Here is a 19,615-nt window from a genome sequence, read left to right as displayed (position 1 = left end):
CAAGAACACAAGTAAAATACATGGTTAGTCTGATCGAAATAAATGGGCGGAAGTAGGTTAAGTTTTAAGAAGTAGTGTTTCTGTAGTAATCTGATTTTCCCCCCAACTTTTTCATTTTGAGATTTAATCCTTCTCTTTGTAAGATGTTTTTCTCTATCATGCTCAACGCCCCCCCCCCCCCCAAAGCTGGGAAACCTGTGCAAAGGTTTTCACTGTTTTACATCAAAACATAGAAAATAGAAGCAGGAGTAGGCCATTCGGCCCTTCGTGTCTGCTCCGCCATTCATTATGATCATGGCTGATCATCCAACTCAGTAACCTGTTCCCGCTTTCTCCCCATACCCTTTGATCCCTTTAGACCCAAGAGCTCTATCTAAGTCCTTCTTGAAAACATATAATGTTTTGGCCTCAACTGCTTTCTGTGGTAGCGAATTCCACAGGCTCACCACTCTCTGGGTGAAGAAATTTCTCCTCATCTCAGTCCTGAAAGGTTTACCCCATATCCTGAGACAATGACCCCTGGTTCTGGACTCCCCCACCATTGGGAACATCCTTCCTGCATCTACCTTGTCAAGTCCTGTTAGAATGTTATAGGTTTCTATGAGATCCCCCCCTCACTCCTCTGAACTCCAGCGAATGCAATCCTAACTGACTCAATCTCTCCTCCTACGTCAGTCCTGCCATGCCAGGAATCAGTCTGGTAAACCTTCACTGCACCCCCTCTATAGCAAAAACATTCTTCCTCAGATAAGGAGACCAAAACTGCGCACAGTATTCCAGGTGTGGCCTCACCAAGGCCCTGTATAATTGCAGCGACATCCCTGCTCCTGTACGCAAATCCTCTTGCTATGAAGGCCAACATACCATTTGCCTTTTTTACCGCCTGTTGCACCTGTATGCTTACCTTCAGCGACTGGTGTACGAGAACACCCAGGTCTCACTGCATATTCCCCTCTCTCAGTTTATAGCCATTCAGATAATAATCTGCCTTCCTGTTTTTGCTACCAACGTGGATAACCTCACATTTATCCACATTATACTGCATCTGTCATGCATTAGCCCACTCACTCAACTTGTCCAAATCACCCTGCAGCCTCTCTGCATCCTCCTCACAACTCACCCTTCCACCCAGTTTTGTGTCATCTGCAAATTTGGAGATATTACATTCACAAAAGACCTGTTGGAAAGTGTGAGAAGCACCTGGACTTTGCTCAGCACATATACCTAGTTGGGATTAGGAATTTGGAGGGAAATTTCAGGTACATCAGACATGAACATTTTGAAGGGAAATCCAGTGCTTTTGCTCTTCTGTATTTGTGTTTTATAAAACTCTAGAAGCCTGAAAGCACATATTATACCTTGTTAAAACATTTATTATAGCTTGTCAGTCCGCCAGGTGAATGTTTTTTTTTATTGGCGCTGTTTGTTATTTGTGATATAATTTTGCTTTGCACCAAATTAATCAGTTAGTCTGCTATCTTTACTTTGCTATTTTGCACCTATTCTCTTCTCAGGCCTTTAAATTCCGTGCAGTTATGCCTGTTCTTCGCTCTATGCTGTTCTGCAAGTGGCAGTTGGTAAGCATAAAAAAGTGGCACAGAGTGACTCTCCAATATATCTCTCGCTCTCACTCTCCTCCAGTCGCTTCTACCTGGGGCTGAAATTTATACTTCACAGTGGTGGACGTAAACAATGGCGATCCGCCCATGTGGGCCGCACATCGCGGAGCCGCCGCGATGTTAGGTGCGGCGGCTCATTTTTAATAGTCGGTGCGGACCGTCCACCCCGATGACGTGATCAGCAGCCTTTGCGCAGGCGCTGATGCCGTTTTTAACGGGCATTGAGCTCTACATTTCAATTTAAATATTTAAAGATATATTGATGTACAGTTGATTTAAAACAATTAAATAAATGTTTCCTACCCTCCTCCCACGCCCCCTATAACCATAGAATTAATTACCTGCCCTCTTCCCTGCCAAAACACTTATCTTGTGCACCTGACCTGCCCCCCCCACCCCACTTTGCCCCTTCCCACCATCCCCTGCACCAATGAAATTACTTTGACGCCACTCCCGCACTGAAAATCTTAACTGCTCCCCCCCTCCCCACCAGTAATTCTCCTTGGATCCCACCAGCCACCGGCACCAATATCGCAACGGGACAGAAGGTGGAGGCGCAGGTCTGATTAATTCATTCATTTGAATGGATTTAAATGTTAATTGGTGTCCTGTCGCCGAGCGGCGGGGGGCCACCATGAGGCCTCGCCGCTGCCGTCAATATCAGGCCGGGCCTTCCCAGCGTTAAGGCCCGTATCGGGCCTCTGCCAGTGGGATTTTCCGGCCCCTCCTCCACCACAACCCCCGATGTGGGGTGGGGGGAGGGTCTGTAGAATTCAGTCCCCGGTGTCACACTGTCAGTTCAGCTGTGACCAGATACTTCCCATGAATAACTGTGGATTTGAAACTAATAACCTCACACTTTTTGGGGTGTGCTATGATGGAATATCATCATAATTTATGTGGCTCCATCATCGAAAGCCCCAGATAGTGTCATAACAAAGCTGAAGTAACATACATCTGGCTTGTAGTGATTTTCTCCCCACCCCCTTGCAATTTTTTGATTACAGCTCTGTTTCTGTAACATTGAGTTATTGTGTCTGATTAAGATGCCCAAATTACTTCAATTATATCCTGAAGATTCAATTATATGTAAAAGGCTGCATCAGCAGTCTTGCTGCTTGGCTGGTATTTTGATCACAAATGTTCAAGTGACCGGTAGCCAAATTTTGGCTCTTTGTGGTTTGAAATGTGATCCTTTGGTGTACTTCAGATGAGTACTGATGCATCATGACTGAGCATTTAATAATAATTTATAGCTGCTTAAATTTTTATTTAATCAAAGTTGAAGAAGTACAGACTCTAGCCAAATTAAAGAAGGTCTTGTTGCCGGAATCCTACAATTACTTTAATTGGGTCTCAAGACAGATACCCTGCAAAGTAATTACACTTAATGATAGATCACATGACAAGATGTGAAAAATGTCAAACATCGTTAAGTATGAAACCCAAGTACAGGACTGTATCTGAATGTTCTTTCCTTTTGATTGCCAACTATACTCAATGAAGTTAGTATGTTGGTACACTGCAAATATTTAAAGGATAATAAGACACCACTTAAATAATAGACTTCTAATTTACCTGATTAGTGTACGAATTCACCTAGAGTCCATTGGCCAAAAGGTACCTTCTTGAGGCATATTAAACATGAATTAATTAAGTTTGCCATGACAATTGCTTTGGGAAATTAGTCTTTCAATTGCTGGTGCTCATTTTCTTGGTGGGAGTTATTTTTGTGAAAGACTTCTTCTAGCGAATGGAAACATGAACAAAAATGAAGTAAATCCAAACTTAGCGAGGCTGTGTGATGCACAGTTAACATGATCTTTCACTTCTGGACTTGGAATTTAATTCCGTTCAGACTTCTACAAGGCAGGAAGCCTTAACATTATATGGAGAGTGGGGGTGGGTGGACAGATACATTCTCTCATATCTATGTACTACTTAATAAATTGATATTTGGAGAATTTGACAGAATATGCCATAAAGGACAGTTAGGTGGCTCTAGATACTGTAATGAAAAATTGAAATTTATAACCATTTAGCCTTTTATGGCTAAAAAATGTTTTCCCTAATTTTGAAATGTGAACATAAAGCATATTTCCCTCTTTGTGCTAATGTTTAGCTATTTGCTAAGATTAGTGCAATGCCAAAAAATAGGTCTTATTGAGTTTACTTTATCTTTGTGTCAGCAGCATCCATGGTCGTGGATGCCAAATGACAGTCTGCCCCATTGATTGTGACATTATTCTGAGACTATTGAGTACTTTTCGGTGAAGTATGCAATTGTATGTAGCTGGTTTAAAATATTTAGAACTGTGTGACAGTAATGCTGCTTTCTTACCAGAGCTGTTATTTTCAGTGTGGGCAGGTTGATCATCCCATGGTCATACATTCCTCTCCACCCTTGAGCTCTCTTCCCAGGCAGTACATGATACTGAGCACCAAGATGTGTTGCTTTTGACAGGATTTGGCTGGCTTAGAGAATCTATAACAGAACATTTAAAAAAATACATCAAATCCTCTGTACTCATAGTGTGGCAATTATGGTTTTGCAACTGTGCTCATAGTGCTTTCCTTATCAATGCATCAGCTTCTATTTAGTATGTAGTTTTACAAAAAGACACCACATGATGTATTTTGGTGCATTCTACAGTTACTACATTAATATAGTGCCAAATTTCAGCATTGAAATCCTGTGTAACTGACAGGATAGTTATTGGCTAACTTGGAAATCCAACAAAATCTCACATTCACACACTGTGCAGCTCAACCCAACATTTACAGAGGAAATCAAATATATTGCACAGCATGAAAGGATTTCACTTCCTGCTGGCATGAAAACTTATTGTAAATATTTGTTCTGTGAATTTCATTTTTTAATTACTGAAAAAAATCACTTTGTTTTAGAGAGCTTATATTTGAAATCTGTCCTACAGTTGTCATGATGCTTATTAGCTGATTTATGTTGGTGTTTCTGTTTATGAAAGCATTTTAAAGCTAAAAAAGATGCATTGCAAGACTTTAGATCACTTTTTTCATGGAAAGTGTTTTGGGGTTGAGTTAAAGAAAGACTTGCATTCATGTAGTGTCTTTCACAAACTCACCAATGTTCCACAGCGCTTTACAGCTATTGAAATACTTTTGAAATGTAATGTAGGAAATGTTTTATGTCCGGGGGTTATGTTTTAAAACAACAGGAATTTGTTCAGGTTTTAAAAAAACACTACAGGCGTTGAAAAATGTATAGTAAAGCCAGACAAGCCAATTGGGGCTAGCACAATTCTGCCTATTTCAAAGTGATACCATAAGCATCTTGTCTCCTCCCAAGTTCATTACCTAGGGGGACTAAGGATGTGAAACAATTTATAATTTTGTTGCGACTGGTCAAAAGTATTTAAACCATCGTTGTGAGGACAATTCTGTTCATGTGAGAGCAGGTAGTCGGTCTGATGATAGGCATGCTGGCAAATCCCTGTCAGAGATCCTATTGCTCTGATTCCTGGTTATTAAAATTAACAGAAAAGAAGGTAACATGGATGTCTGGGAGGTGGCGGGGGTGCTGTTTGTTCAGAGCTTAACTCTTGGCCCTGAACTGGAAGCTAAAATGCAGGAGGCTGTGATTAGAAATTGTTTAGAGCAGTGTTGACCAATGGAAATTGTGGGTAGCGTTTAAGCCACATGCACTAATTTTAGTAGAAAATACAGGTAAATGCACTTCACATGTATGTTTGCTTAACAAACATCTATCACCAAAGATTGAAGTGTTTGTTAGGTAGCATGTGAGAGATATATCCACTGCAGATCACAAGAAGGTCCTGATGTTGCACCCCTAAGTTAAGCCATTGTATAGTTAGATATTGGGAAGTAAGATGCTCAGACTCTTCGGGGAAGTGACCAGCAGTGCTGTACCTGAGAGAATACCTAAGGGAGACCTTAAATTTGTAATAGCCATGCAGTGAAAAAGTGAAATATGCTAAAACAAATGGTTAGTAATTCAGAGTACCATTAAAGAAGGTTGTGATTAACCATTTCTGCCACCTCAGAATGGCTTATTTAGCACAGAGACGAGTAATGGGCTAGGTTTTTCTATCCATTGACAATGAATGGAAATTCAATCCAAATATTATAAAGAAAAAAATCTCTTACTTGGCGAACAAAGAATTGTTTGTCTTGTAACGTGGAAATGGTTCCATGGAACATTTGAAAGCTTCCTGAAGGTATGCTTACATATCAATATGTAATTGCCAGAAAGTTCTATGGTCAGTAATTGCAGAGCAATCACTGCCGAGCTAGTCAGCAGCCACACTGAAGGGATGGAATAAAGACAGCAACTATGTAGTGTTTCTGTTATTAAAAGAACTGTAAGAGAGCCTATTTGATTGAAAGTCCGTTTTCATTTTGCTCTAGATACCTTTATTTCATTGATAAATAAAACCACATGGAGATGTCCTTAATAGTGGTGTGTAATCATTTAACACTGGTACTATAAATAAAAATCACTGGTGTAGTAATCTACAATATAGTACATTTTAGAAATGACAATGAATATTAAAAATCAGTTTAAAGGTTAAATGTAATAACTATCACCCCTTTGCTTGTTGACCTACATTGGCTCTCAGTTAAGCAATGCCTCAATTTTAAAATTCTCATTCTTGTTTTCAAATCTATGGCTAATCTCTATCCCTATCTCTGTAATCTCTTCAAGCCCTATAACCCTCATATCTGCCTTCCTCTAACTCTGGCCTCTTGAGCATCCTCGATTCTAATCACTCCACCATTGGTGGCTGTGCCATCATCTGCCAAGGCCCTAAGCTCTAGATTTTCCTCCTTAAATCTATCTGCATCTTTAACTCTCATTCGTCCTTTTAAGATGCTCCTTAAAACCTACCTTTATGACCAAGCTTTTGGTCATCTGTCCTAATGTCTCCTTATGTGGCTCAGTGCTAACTTTTGTTTGATAATGCTCCTCTGACGTGCCTAAAGGTGTTTTACTACGTTAAAGGTGTTATGTAAATACAAGCTGTTATTGTAATAAACTAAATATTAATGAACCTAAAATGGTCAACATACCTTGGGTTAAGTAGTACAGGAAACCAATTTAATGAAATCCTAAATTGAAAGTTGCATCTTTTGAGGATGACTTAGACACGTATGAACTAAACTATTATTTAAATGCTTTCTTTAAAAAATGCTTTCCTTACTGTGAATTTGTTTTTAAAAATGTGTTGTTTGTCTTTGAAAATGTAGCTTGGGTTTGTTGCCCAATTTCTGATGCAAAGTACTGCATAAGTAGAAAAATCACTGGTCCATTTTCTTACAATTGTTGACGTAATGTATGTCTGACTTTCAGGCCCATTCTCAATATAAAATGCTGTTGGTGGGTAAAAAATGCTAATCATTTGAGGTCATGCCAGTGGTTATTATGAACTCTGGATCTTGTAACATGATTATGTTTTTAAAATAGTGATTTTTAAAAGATAAAGGAGGAGTCTGGAAGGTCAGGTGACCTCACCTCCAATCTGTGAAAGGACAAGACAGAAGTCTTCATTACCAGGACAATAGAGAACATAGATCAAAGACTTTCTTTTGAAAAACAGAGACTGCAGGGGTAACACCTGAAGAACAATGGGCTTCACCCTCCCAGACTTTCAGGTCGTAAAACAAGAAGTCAGTAATTTGGAAGCTGCAAATGTACCAGGCAGCTGTTAACACCTGCGAACATTGGAAAGCTCAAGTGGCTCAGTGAAACCATACTTCCGGACCCTGCATATTGGAACAGTACAATAAGCTATTGACTTTTGAGTCTAGATAAATTTAACAGATTTCCTGAAGGCAAGCAGGCTGTAAGAAGGGAACTCAGCGGTTACAGCCTCACAGCAGGCTGAAAGGAAGACAACCAGTGGTGGCAGCTTGAGAGAGAGGGAACACTTGCTCTCAGAAGATAGAGTAAAAGGCTGTGAAGACTTGAACCTGTTTTGAAAGTTGAAGCCTGCAGAGAAATAGATCCTTGGCTTTATAATAGATATGGAGTACAAAAACAAAAATTATGCTGAACCTTTATAAAACACTGGTTAGGCCCAGCTGGAATATTGTGGCCAATTCTTTAGGAAAGATGTCAAGGCCTAGAAAAGATTGCAGATGAGATTTCCTAGAATGCCACCAGGCTTAAAAGACTTCATTTACACGGAGAAAGTACAGAAAGAGGGAGGGGTTGTTCTGCTTTTGAGCAGAGAAGGTTAAGGGGAGACTTGATAGAGGTGTTCAAAATCATCAATGGTTTTGATAGAGTAAATAAAGAGAAACAGTTTCCAGTAGCAGAAGCATTGGTAACCAGGGGACACAAATTTAAGGCAAAAGAACCAGAGGCAACATGAGGGAAAAGAAATTTACACAGTGAATTATGATCTGGAATGCACTGCCTGAGTGGAAGATTCACTAATATCTTTTCAAAGAAAATTGGATAAATGCTTGGAAGAGGCGAAATTTTCAGGGCAAATTGGCCTTCTCCTGTGTTTTATCATTCCATGAAGCTGTCAAAACATTTATCTTTTTTTTTTATCGTGCTCTGAACAAAGTTATTCAAATAAGTCAATGTGATGGTTCAATTTGATTGCCAAGACAGAATTAATTAACCCACTTACTATGTGGATAGAAAAGGAAGCTTAGTGTAGAGTTTCCACTCTGCGTGCAAATTGTGGCCAAAGTTGCGCTAATTTTCAGTGTTTTTTTTTTTCTCTGCTCAAACCCATTGGCATATTTTGCATTCGGTGATATACCGTGAACCTTTTAAATTGGGTAGCGTTTTAAAATGTAATTTTTTTTAAAATGTTGTTTTAAAAGCTATTCCTGGATCTATTTAAAAGTGATATCTTGGTGTAGTTTGGTTAATACAGTTAAAAATAGTTTTTTCACATCAAATATTTTTAATCTGTCATTCCACCATCTGTGAGTAACTTTTTATTTTAAGCTGCCGCAAATGACAAAAAAAGCCATTTGCTAGTTATATTGGTGTACAGTAGTCAGTTTCTGAATTAACTTTTTTCATTTAAGAAACGTTTAAATGTGCCTGTTAGCGTCCTTACACTGAAAATAACCATATTAATTTTAAAGCTTCCTTGAAGGCTTTCAAACGAACGCAGTTAGCAGAAACCTGCCATAGTGTTTAATCTGATCTAGGGATGTGACCAGTTTTGTGGACAGGGTCAGCTTCCAGTGTAATGTCTTTTAAACTAGTGCAAATGATTGTGGAAACTTTGCACTTAAAATTCTGTGATCCTTTGCACAGGATACAACAATTTCTGGGCAAATTGCATTGATTAGAAACAGCAACTGAACAGAAAATCTACCCCACTATGTTTACATGCTGTTAGCAGATCATTGAAACTGGTCTGTGAACAACCAGCCGCTCCTGTTGGTAGCGAAGAGCCATTGGTTTTCCTGGATTTCGGTTGGCACCGCTGTCAACATTCCAGAACCATTCAATATTCTGGGATTTGTTCCTAAATGTTTTAATCTTATGAAACAGGTACCTTGTGTAAATGACTGGAAGCTTTGCCCAGATTTTGCAGTAGTAATGATGGTGAAACTGCCTGTCTTTGTTTGCTGTCATTACACCTCTGAAACTAACAGCAACCTCTGGACTCTGCACGTGCATAGTTAAACATGGAAATCCAGAAATTGCTGTCAGTGTTCTCCCTAAACTGTGCAGGTGCGCAGTCATGCAGCAATCAGCAATGTGCCTTGCAGGGAAAAACAGACTGCGCACAAGCAATTTTTCCTTTAAGACATACATATGCGCAGCTGTGCACCAATCTTAAAGGGACTGCATATTGCAACAGGCCAACAGCGCACAGCAAACCAAAGTTAGAGGGATCACTGGTTTCTCTCAGTAAATCTCCATTTGCTTCTCCATAGGGTACGCTGTTGAAGTCTGCAATCAATGTAGAAATCACTGAACTGACAAAAACTTGCCTTTGTACGCTCTTAGACTATATTTGAAAAAAACCCTTGAAAAAGTTATAATAAAAGCAAAATACTGCGGATGCTGGAAATCTGAAACAAAAACAAGAAATGCTGGAATCACTCAGCAGGTCTGGCAGCATCTGTGGAAAGAGAAGCAGAGTTAACGTTTCGGGTCAGTGACCCTTCTTCGGAACTGCAAAAGTTGAATTGAAAAAGTTATATCTTGTTGAATGAGGTGTAACTGAGTTTTTAATAGTAAACTAAGTTGATAATTACTGCTGAAAACCCTCTCCGGTCCAAAAAGCTAATTTTATATTTGTAAAGCATCAAATTTCTACACTTTGTAAAAAAAAAAAAATCCACGTTTTTAGTTTGTTTTTGATATTTTGGCTTCCACCTTAAATCCTATGTGTATGTTCCAGTCATTTATTTCACTCTCTGTAAAACACAATTAAAAGTTGAAGGATAATCAGTGCATTTTACTTTCTGGTGTCATGTGATGTGCTGTGTGAGAATACTACAATGTGATTGGCTGCTTACTCTGATGACATCACTTCTGGATGCCTGGAGATCCCCTTGACTAGCTAAATTTTCATAGGCAGCTTTCTTTGAGTTCAGTGATGCGTGCTATCACTTCGCTGCTGACTGTGAAATCTGGGCCATTATGATTTCACGCAGAGCTAATGTTCTTGTAATGCCAAAAAGCACCTATTTAAATATTTAACGATCCTATCATGCCAAATATTGGCCAGTGTTTGATGTATAGTTGCACCTTCTGAGAGCTTTGTTGAACATACCCAAATTAACTTCATTTTAAGATGCTCACAGCAGAAAAAAAATGCCTTTTTTTCCCCATCAGATAATAACAGAAGTAGTCCATTTAGGCCCTTGAGCCTGTTCGGTCATTCAATGAAATCATGGCTGATCTGTGACCTAACTCCATATATAATATAGATCTCTGAGTTGTAAAGATTGTGTACTTGTTCCAGTTAATAATTTTGCTATTCTTCACATTAGTTATGTGGTTTGAAAGATTGAAGTTTGGTCTGGTCTGTTTAACTGTTGAGTGTTAGAATTTCAGTTAGCTGTTGGGGTGAGAACAGAAATGACTGTTGTGTCCCTAACCAACTGATAATCCAGCCGTATTGTGCAGACAAAGTTGCTTCTCAGGCTTCAGCCTCACAGCCAAAACTAGAGCCACAGAATGAAAAGGAGGCATTTTGGTTTTAGTCTCGTTTTTTGTTCTTTTTGCCCCCTTTCTTCTTAAAGTTAGGACAAGTATTTATTTCTGACCCAATCAATAGGACAGTATATTCTGCCATTGATGACATTCAGTCTTCAATGAAGACCTGATAAAAGCCATTCTCGAGAGCCTTTAAAAAAAAAGAATGATAGACTACTTAAGGCTGTAGATAGGGCTTTAAATGAAGTAGTGAGGTGGGGGGGAAGGTTCAGTTGCATGGAACATTAGGAAGTCAAAGTTAAAGCAGAAGGTCGAAGTGCAGGTTAGTGATGAGGCGGATTGTTACCAGAAAATAGAAGGTAGGGACAGAACGTGTGAACGTCCTATTGCACCAAGGAATTGTACAAGAGTAGGGAAATTTGATAATAGAACAAACTTAAAGGCTTTGTATCTGAATGCACAAAGCATTCGGAATAAAATCAATGAGTTAACAGCGCAAATAGAGACAAATGGGTATGATTTAGTGACGATGACTGAGACGTGGTTGCAGGGAAACCAGGTTTGGGAATTGAATATCCAAGAGTACTCAGTATTTCGGAAGGATAGGCAGGAAGGAAAAGGAGGTGGTGTAGCTTTGTTCGTAAAGGAAGAGATCAGTGCTGTAGTAAGAAATGATATAGGCACTGGAGATCAAGACGTAGAATCAGTCTGGGTAGAAATAAGAAATAGCAAGGGAAAGAAATCCCTGGTGGGAGTAATCTATAGGGCCCCAAACAGTAGTTCCGTAGTGGGGCACAGTATAAACCAGGAAATATTGGGGGCTTGTAAGAAAGGTACGGCAATAATCATGGGTGATTTTAATATATAGACTGGATTAATCAAATTGGCAAGGGTAGCTTTGAAGGAGAGTTCATTGAATGTATTAGAGATTGTTTTTTGGAGCAATATGTTGTGGAACCAACAAGGGATCAGGCTATTCTAGATTTGGTATTATGTAATGAAGTGGGATTAATTAATAATCTCATAGTTAAGGATCCTCTAGGGAAGAGTGATCATAGCATGCTAGAATTTCAAATTCAGTTTGAGGGCGAGAAACTGGAGTCCCACACTAGCGTTCTGGTGTTAAACAAAGGTATTTACATGGCATGAGGACAGATTTGGCCCTAGTGGACTGGGCAGGAAGACTAAAAGGTAGGACAGTTGATGAGCAGTGGCAGATGTTTAAGGCGATATTCAATTACTCCCAACTACAATATATTCCAGAGAGGAAGGAAGATTGTAAGAGGGGGAAAAACATCTATGGTTAAGCAAGGAAGTTAAGGATAACATAAAGACAAAAACTAAGGCATACCATATTGCAAAGGCCAGTGGCAGGCTTGAAGATGGGGAAACTTTTAAGGATCAACAAAGGGTTACTAAAAAAGTAATAAAAAGAGCAAAGGTAAATTATGAAAGAAAACTAGCGCAAAATATAAAAACGGATAGCAAAAGCTTCTATACGTATATAAAAGGGAAGAGAATAGCTAAAGTGAATGTTGGTCCCTTGGAGGATGTGACTGGGGAGTTAATAGTGCGGAACACAGAAATGGCGGATACACTAAATCAGTATTTTGCTTCAGTTTTCATGGTGGAGGACACGAATACTATCCCAGTAGTGACAGGTAATGCAGAGGTTATAGAAAGGGACGGACTTAGAACAATCATCATCACTAGGGAAAAAGTACTGAACAAACTATTGAGATTGAAGGCAGACAAATCCCCAGGGCCTGATGACCCACATTCTAGGGTCTTAAAGGAATTGGCAGTGGAGATAGTGGATCCATTGGTTATGATATTCCAAAATTCCCTGGATGCGGGAAAGGTTCCAGTGGATTGGAAAAATGCTAATATAACGTCCTTATTCAAAAAGGGAGGGAGGCAGAAAGTAGGAAACTACAGACCAGTTTAACATCTGTCATTGGGAAATTGTTAGAATCCATTATTAAGGAAGTAATAACAGTACATTTAGAAAGTCAAAACGCAATCCATCAGCGTCAGCATGCTTTTATGAAGGGTAAATCGTGTTTGACTAATTTGCTGGAGTTCTTCGAAGATGTAACAAGTAAAGTGGATAATAGGGATCTTGTAGATGTAGTATATCTGGACTTCCAGAAGGCATTTGATAAGGTGCCGCACAAAAGGTTAATACGCAAGGTAAGACCACATGGGGTTAGGGGCAATTTATTAGCTTGTATAGAGGGTTGGCTAACCAACAGAAAACAGAGAGTCAGGATAAATAAGTCCTTTTCTGGTTGGCAAGATGTAACTAGTGGGGTGCCACTGGGTTCGGTCCTCGGGTCCCAACTATTTACAATCTATATTAATGTCTTGGATGCAGGGATAGAAGGTACTATAGTCAAATTTGCAGATGACACTAAAATAGGTGGGATAGTAAGTTGCAATAAAGAAATAAGAAATTTACAAATGGATATGGATAGGTTCGGTGAATGGGCCAAAATTTGGCAGATGGAGTTTAACGTGGATAAGTGTGAGGTTATCCATTTTGGTCAGAAGAATAGAAAGGCAAATTATTATCTAAATGGAGAGAAACTTCAGAGTGCTTCGGTGCAGAGGGATCTGGGTGTCCTCGTGTATGAATCTCAGAAAACTAGTATGCAAGTGCAGCAGGTAATAAGGAAGGCAATTGGAATTTTGGCATTTATTGCTGAAGGAATAAGAGTATAAAAGTAGGGAAGTGTTGCTGCAACTGTACAAGGCATTAGTGAGATCCCACCTGGAGTATTGCGTACAGTTTTGGTCCCCTTACTTGAGGAGGGATGTAGTTGAATTGGAGGCAGTTCAGAGGAGGTTTACTAGATTGATTCCAGAGATGAGGGGTTTGTCATATGAAGACAGATTGAGCAGTTTAGGCCTTTACTCTCTAGAGTTTAGAAGAATGAGAGGAGATCTAATTGAGGTATATAAGATGATTAAGGGGATTGACAAAGTAGACGTAGAGAGGATATTTCCTCTGGTGGGGTAATCAAGAACAAGAGGTCATGGTTTTAGGTAGCAGATTTAAAACAGAGATGAGGAGAAATTACTTCTCTCAAAGGGTCGTGGGTCTGTGGAATTCACTACCCCAGAGTGCGGTGGATGCCGGGATATTGAGTAAATTTAAGGAGGAGATAGACAGATTTTTAATTAGTAATGGGTTGAAGGATTATGGAGAACAGGCAGGAAAGTGGAGTTGAGGCTGAGATGAGATCAGCCATGATCGTATTGAATGGCGGAGCAGGCTCGAGGGGCTGAATTGCCTACTCCTGCTCCTAGTTCTTATGTTCTTAATTACTCAAAAAACACATTGTACATGTTCACCAAAATTGATTTCAGCAACTCTACAAACTATTCATTTGAGAAACTCTCAAAAATCATTGAATCCTTCTATACTAGGAATAAACAAGGCCTAGGAATTGTTTTTAATGTGGGATTTGATGCAAAAATACTTAATGCAGTTCTCTCTGTTCATGACTCAATATTATTCTTAAATAATTAAATCAAAACTGGGCACTTTATTTTGGAGGGTTTAAAAAAATGCCCAGTATTATCTACTGCTACTCACTAGAACTTTATCAAAACTTGAGTTATTTATTCAACCAGACCTTTGTTGCAAGTTTTCTCAATGATGGTTTTATTTGAAGTTGTTAACGTTTTGTTTAAATAAAATCTCATTCCAGGCCTTTGGCTTTATGACACGTGTGGCACTACAAGCAGAGAAACTGAATCATCACCCTGAATGGTTCAATGTGTACCACAAGGTAATGTGAACGCTGGTGCGTTTGACAGCAAAATGCAGCACATTCTATGCGTATAAATCATTCAGTCTGCAGCAACAAGTAACCCATTACTTTCAAACCCAGTTTTACATCACTGGCAATGCATGTACAGGCACACCGTACGTCTTCTATGCTCCAAAGCAGTGTGACAATGTGTTTTTTTGCAAAAGGGCACATAGCTGGGTGTAAAACTTGTAAGATATTACAAGCCCTTACTGGTGTGCTGTCAGACATTTTGCTATCTTGGTTAATATGCTACTGCTGGTTGGCCATGAAGCTTTCCTTTGATGTTTGTTATAGAGATCTGCACAGGAGGATCAAAGGGGCTTAACCATTAGTAGCTCTGTAGCTAAGCATTATGTTTGAGTTTAGTGCTGCTTTTAGTCCATCCAGACCATTGCCAATTTAAACTGAGATCAGAGTAAGTGCTATAGTTGGAACGTGTTACACTGTACTACCCACCCACCCCCATCACTGTCCTCAGCAAGCAAACTCAGTATGTTGTGCCTTTGTACTTCTGGGGAGTCCCTTTCTAGCTTGTACAGATTGCCTTCTAACTATTGTTTCCTATATTTTATTTTGATATCCGTCATATTAACCTACAGAGTAGATCTAATTTATATGAATCATTAGGAGAAGTGCTAGATGCATTTTGTAAAGGACAGCTTCATTTATAATGAAATTATATGCTAAAACAAAAAATATATCACTGCAGTTACTGGAAATCTGAAATATATAAAATCCTTGAAAAACTCAAACTCATCTATAAAGATTAACATTTTTCCTTTTCAGGCATTGCTGGAAAGCATAGGCCCTTCATCATAGCTGGAAGATATTATAGATGAGCAGCTTGTAAGAAGGAACATAGCGAGGAAGGGTGGGAAACACATGTATGAATAAGCTGTAAAATGATTAGGTGTAGAAATGACAGGAGTGATAATGACATAAGACAAACGAAGAGACAAATTGAGAAGTTAAAAACCTGAAGGAAATAAAAAATATGTAGCTCCTTTCATGGCCTCAGGATGTCCTAAAGCACTTTACAGTCAATGAAGTGCGTTTGGAGTGTAGTCTGTTCTTTTGTAAGAAAACACGGCAGCTAATTTACCCACATTCCAATCGAAAATTTAATTTGTTAGTATGCTTGGTTGAGGGATAAATATTGACCAGGAGAATGGGGAGAACTCCCCTGCACTACAAAATAATGCCATGGGATCTTTGTTGCCTACCTGAAGGGGCAAAAGAGGCTTTAGTTTAACAACGCATCCAAAATACAGCACCTCCAACAGTGCAGTGCTCCTTTGGTACTGCACTGAAATGTCAGCCTGGATTTTGTCCTTTTTTGCATTTTGGGGCAAACATTTGTGTAGAACTGGTCCTGTGGTGATATTATGACATTTTGCTTGTAAATTGAAAGTGATGCTGTTTTCAGGTCACGGGAGTGGAATATTATATCTCATGAGAGGAGAGATGTATGTATACTTCTAGGCCTCTAGCAAGCAATGTAAAGTATAAAACTGGAATCATTAGTAGTAGTGTGAATATCCCTTCCTGACATTTGGAATTACAAGATAAGTCAAAAGCAAATACATCCCATTTAACGAGCAGTGAAAGTGAAGATCATTTTGATTTGTTACTGTGCTTTTAGCCATATATGCTGTGGTAGGATGTGAGTTTGCATCAGTTATTTTGTTCACACATGACCTGCTCCAGATCTTAACCAAGCTTTTGGGGGACCAGGTAGTGAGAAAACTTTGTCATGGAGAGAGGAAGACGTGATGCTTGTATGTCTGCAGCTCAAGACTGACAGTAATGACTTTAAAGCAATATTCTTGCTGGCTGTTCAATGGGCAAGTAATATAATAGCTATAACAATTTATTTATTGTGTCTGCTCATAAATATTACTTTTAGGAGGCATCTTTCTGAATCATGTACTGTGCTAGCTTGCATGTGAGTCAGAAACTCCCTTCCTAACAGCACTGTTGGTGTACCTATAACACTGGCATCTACCTGGCTGTGTAGAAAATTGCCCAGGTATGTCCTGTACACAAAAAGCAGGACAAGTCCAACCTGGCCAATTACCGCCCCATCAGTCTACTCTCAATCATCAGTAAAGTGATGGAAGATATCGTCGACAGTGCTATCAATTGGCACTTGCTTAGCAATTACCTGTTCAGTGACGCTCAGTTTGGGTTCTGCCAGGGCCCCTCAGCTCCTGACCTCATTACAGCCTTGGTTCAAACATGGACTAAAGAGCTGAACTCCGGAGCTGAGGTGAGAATGACTGCCCTTGGCATCAAGACAGCATTTGACTGAGTATGGCACCAAGGAGCCCTAGAAAAACTGGAGTCAATGGGAATCAGGGAGAAAACACTCCACTGGTTGCAGTCATACCTTGCACAAAGGAAGATGATTGTGATTGTTGGAGGTCAATCACCTCAGCTCCAGGCCATCACTGCACAAGTTCCTCAGGTTAATGTCCTTTGCCCAACCATCTTTAGCTGCTTCATCAATGACTTTCCTTCAATCAGAAGGTAAGAAGTGGGGATGTTCGATGATGATTGCACAGTGATCAGTACCATTCGTGACTCCTCAGATACTGAAGCAGCCTGTGTAGAAATGCAGCAAGACCTGGGCAATATCAAGGCTTGGGCTGAGAAATGGCAAGTAACATTCATGCCAGGCAATGCCCATCTCCAACAAGTGAGAATCTAACCATCGCCCCTTGACATTCAATGGCATTACGATTGCTGAATCCCCCACTATCAACATCCTGGGGGTTACCATTGACCAGAAGCTGAACTGGAGTAGCCATATAAACACCGTGGCTACAAGAGCAGGTCAGAGGCTAGGAATCTTGTGGTGAGTAACTCACCTCCTGGCTCCCCAAAGCCTGTCCACCATCTACAAGGCACAAGTCAGGAGTGTGATGGAATACTCTCCACTTGCCTGGATGGGTGCAGCTCCAACGACACTCAAGAAGCTCGACACCATCCAGGACAAAGCAGCCTGCTTGATTGGCACCCCATCCACAAACATTCACTCCCTCCACCACAGTGGCAGCAGTGTGTACCAGCTACAAGATGCACTGCAGCAACACACCGTGGCTCCTTAGACAGCACCTTCCAAACCCGCGACCTCTACCACCTAGAAGGACAAAGGCAGCAGTTGCATAGGAACACCACCACCTGCAAGTTCCCCTCCAAGGGTCAAAATCCTGGAACTCCCTTCCTAACAGCATTGTGGGAGTACCTACCCCACATGGACTGCAGCAGTTCAAGAAGGCAGCTCACCACCACCTTCTCAAGGGCAATTGGGGATGGGCCATAAAGGCTGGCCTAGCCAGCGATGCCCACATCCCCCTGAACGAATAAAAAAAGGGGTGTTGAGTAATCAGCAGCTTGGTAGGAATAAGGCCAATGAAGCAGGAGTTGGGCGTCTCATGCACAAATGAGGGTATATAGGGAGATGGGAGAAACGGATGAAAGACGCTGGGTCGGAGCTGGACAGTGGGGAGCTGCAGGGAGAGCTTGGCCTGGGGAAGGAGAAGAAGCAGCAGTGGCAGCTGATTTTTTTTTTTTGTCTGTTGATTGAAATATAAATGTTGGCCAGGGCACTAAGAACTTCTTGCTCTTAATATTGCCATGGGATCTTTTATAGCCACCTGAATAAACAGCCAGGATCTTAGTTAAACATGTCCGTCAAAAGATGGTGCCTCCGACAATGTGACAATTTGGGACTTTATTAGTATTGCACTGAAATGTCAGCCTAAATTATTCATTCAAGTTTTGGAGTGGAGCTTCAACCCACAACCTTTTGATTTGGAGGCCAGTTATTTATAGATGTAAATTGGAGTAAAAGCACTGGATTGTAATCACAAATTTGAGCATTTGGAATAAATTAAATTCCCTTTTTACTATAAATGCTGATAGAAATGCACTCTTGAACCTTTAGTTGTGGAAAAAAATAGATGCATCCTACCTTTGCAGTACTTTTGGCTGAAATTAGCTGCTTATGCATACATCAAAATTGACAGGAAAACAAAATATTCCTTTAAAAAATAACTTTCACATGCTTGTGCAGGGCTCCTCACACTTTTGCAAATAACAGTCATATTCTCTCTTTCACAGCCCCACCCCATATCAGTTAAGTTGTCCATTGGTAAATAATGAAGTGTAGGGGTGGCTGTCAGACCCACATTAAATGAGGTATTGGTTTAATTTCCCTTTACATTGGAAGAGTCACTGAAGCGAAAATTAGACCTTTTTATACTGACCTCTTTTTATTCTAGAAATTTCTCTGGCCTTTTCTTTATCTTTGCATGGGAGCCTTCTTGCCTCTGCTTGTAGTAACAACAACTGTCAGCAACCTTTCATCACTCTTTTGTTATATTTTCCCATCTTTCAAGAACTGCACATGCCGCACCCAAGACTGTAAAAAGCAATTGCTCCAATGAAAACAGTAGACAAGCGAGGCTGGAACAGAAAGGCGATTCTGAAATTCATTCTGTCCACTGTAGGATTAAGGTAGAATGGTGACTCTGCCCTATATATTAACATTTAATATTTCCATTCCTCTCCAGGTTCAGATAACTCTTTTGACACATGACTGTGGTGGTCTGTCCAAAAACGACGTCAAACTGGCAAAGTTCATCGAACAGGCAGCTGCTTCAGTTCATTAATTATTGTTATGCTTTAAAAAATAAAGGTTCACTATGAAATGTGATGCATTCTAAGGCCATGCTGAGCACTTTGAACAATTGAGAAACATTCAGATTAGAAGCAATAATGGAATATATAATCCTGAATTTAAAGAAATATTCCTTCAAAGATTAGATCATGGATGCTAAAACTGGAACTGCAGTGATTAGAAAGTTATTTTTGAGCTTGGTTCTCACCAGTTCTCAGAGCATTGCAACATCATTTGTAACAAATCTGTCGATACAGTGCAGAAATAAGCAATTTGAATATAGGAGTGCAGGGGCATCAGACTTGTCCTTGTATCTGGGATGTTGCTGGGCAGTATTCGTGAAAAT

At 40.0% G+C, this 19,615-nt stretch overlaps 1 protein-coding gene across 3 annotated transcripts in view; it reads left to right on the top strand.

The window, feature by feature from the left end:
• LOC137375940 (pterin-4-alpha-carbinolamine dehydratase 2-like) overlaps nt 1-19,305 on the top strand; it is a 51,573-nt gene extending 32,268 nt beyond the window's left edge. For all 3 annotated transcript variants that reach the window (XM_068043694.1, XM_068043693.1, XM_068043695.1), the window contains 2 exons: nt 14,481-14,561; nt 19,163-19,305. In XM_068043694.1, the coding sequence (XP_067899795.1) occupies nt 14,481-14,561; nt 19,163-19,261 (180 nt within the window). In that variant the 3' untranslated portion in view covers nt 19,262-19,305. The remainder of the gene's footprint in view (nt 1-14,480; nt 14,562-19,162) is intronic.
• Nucleotides 19,306-19,615: the final 310 nt, after the last annotated feature.

The sequence above is a fragment of the Heterodontus francisci genome, chromosome 12 (genome assembly GCF_036365525.1).
Source record: "Heterodontus francisci isolate sHetFra1 chromosome 12, sHetFra1.hap1, whole genome shotgun sequence".
Lineage (NCBI taxonomy): Eukaryota > Metazoa > Chordata > Chondrichthyes > Heterodontiformes > Heterodontidae > Heterodontus > Heterodontus francisci.
Note: the sequence above shows the minus strand (reverse complement) of the source record. Positions and strands in the feature narration are given on the sequence as shown.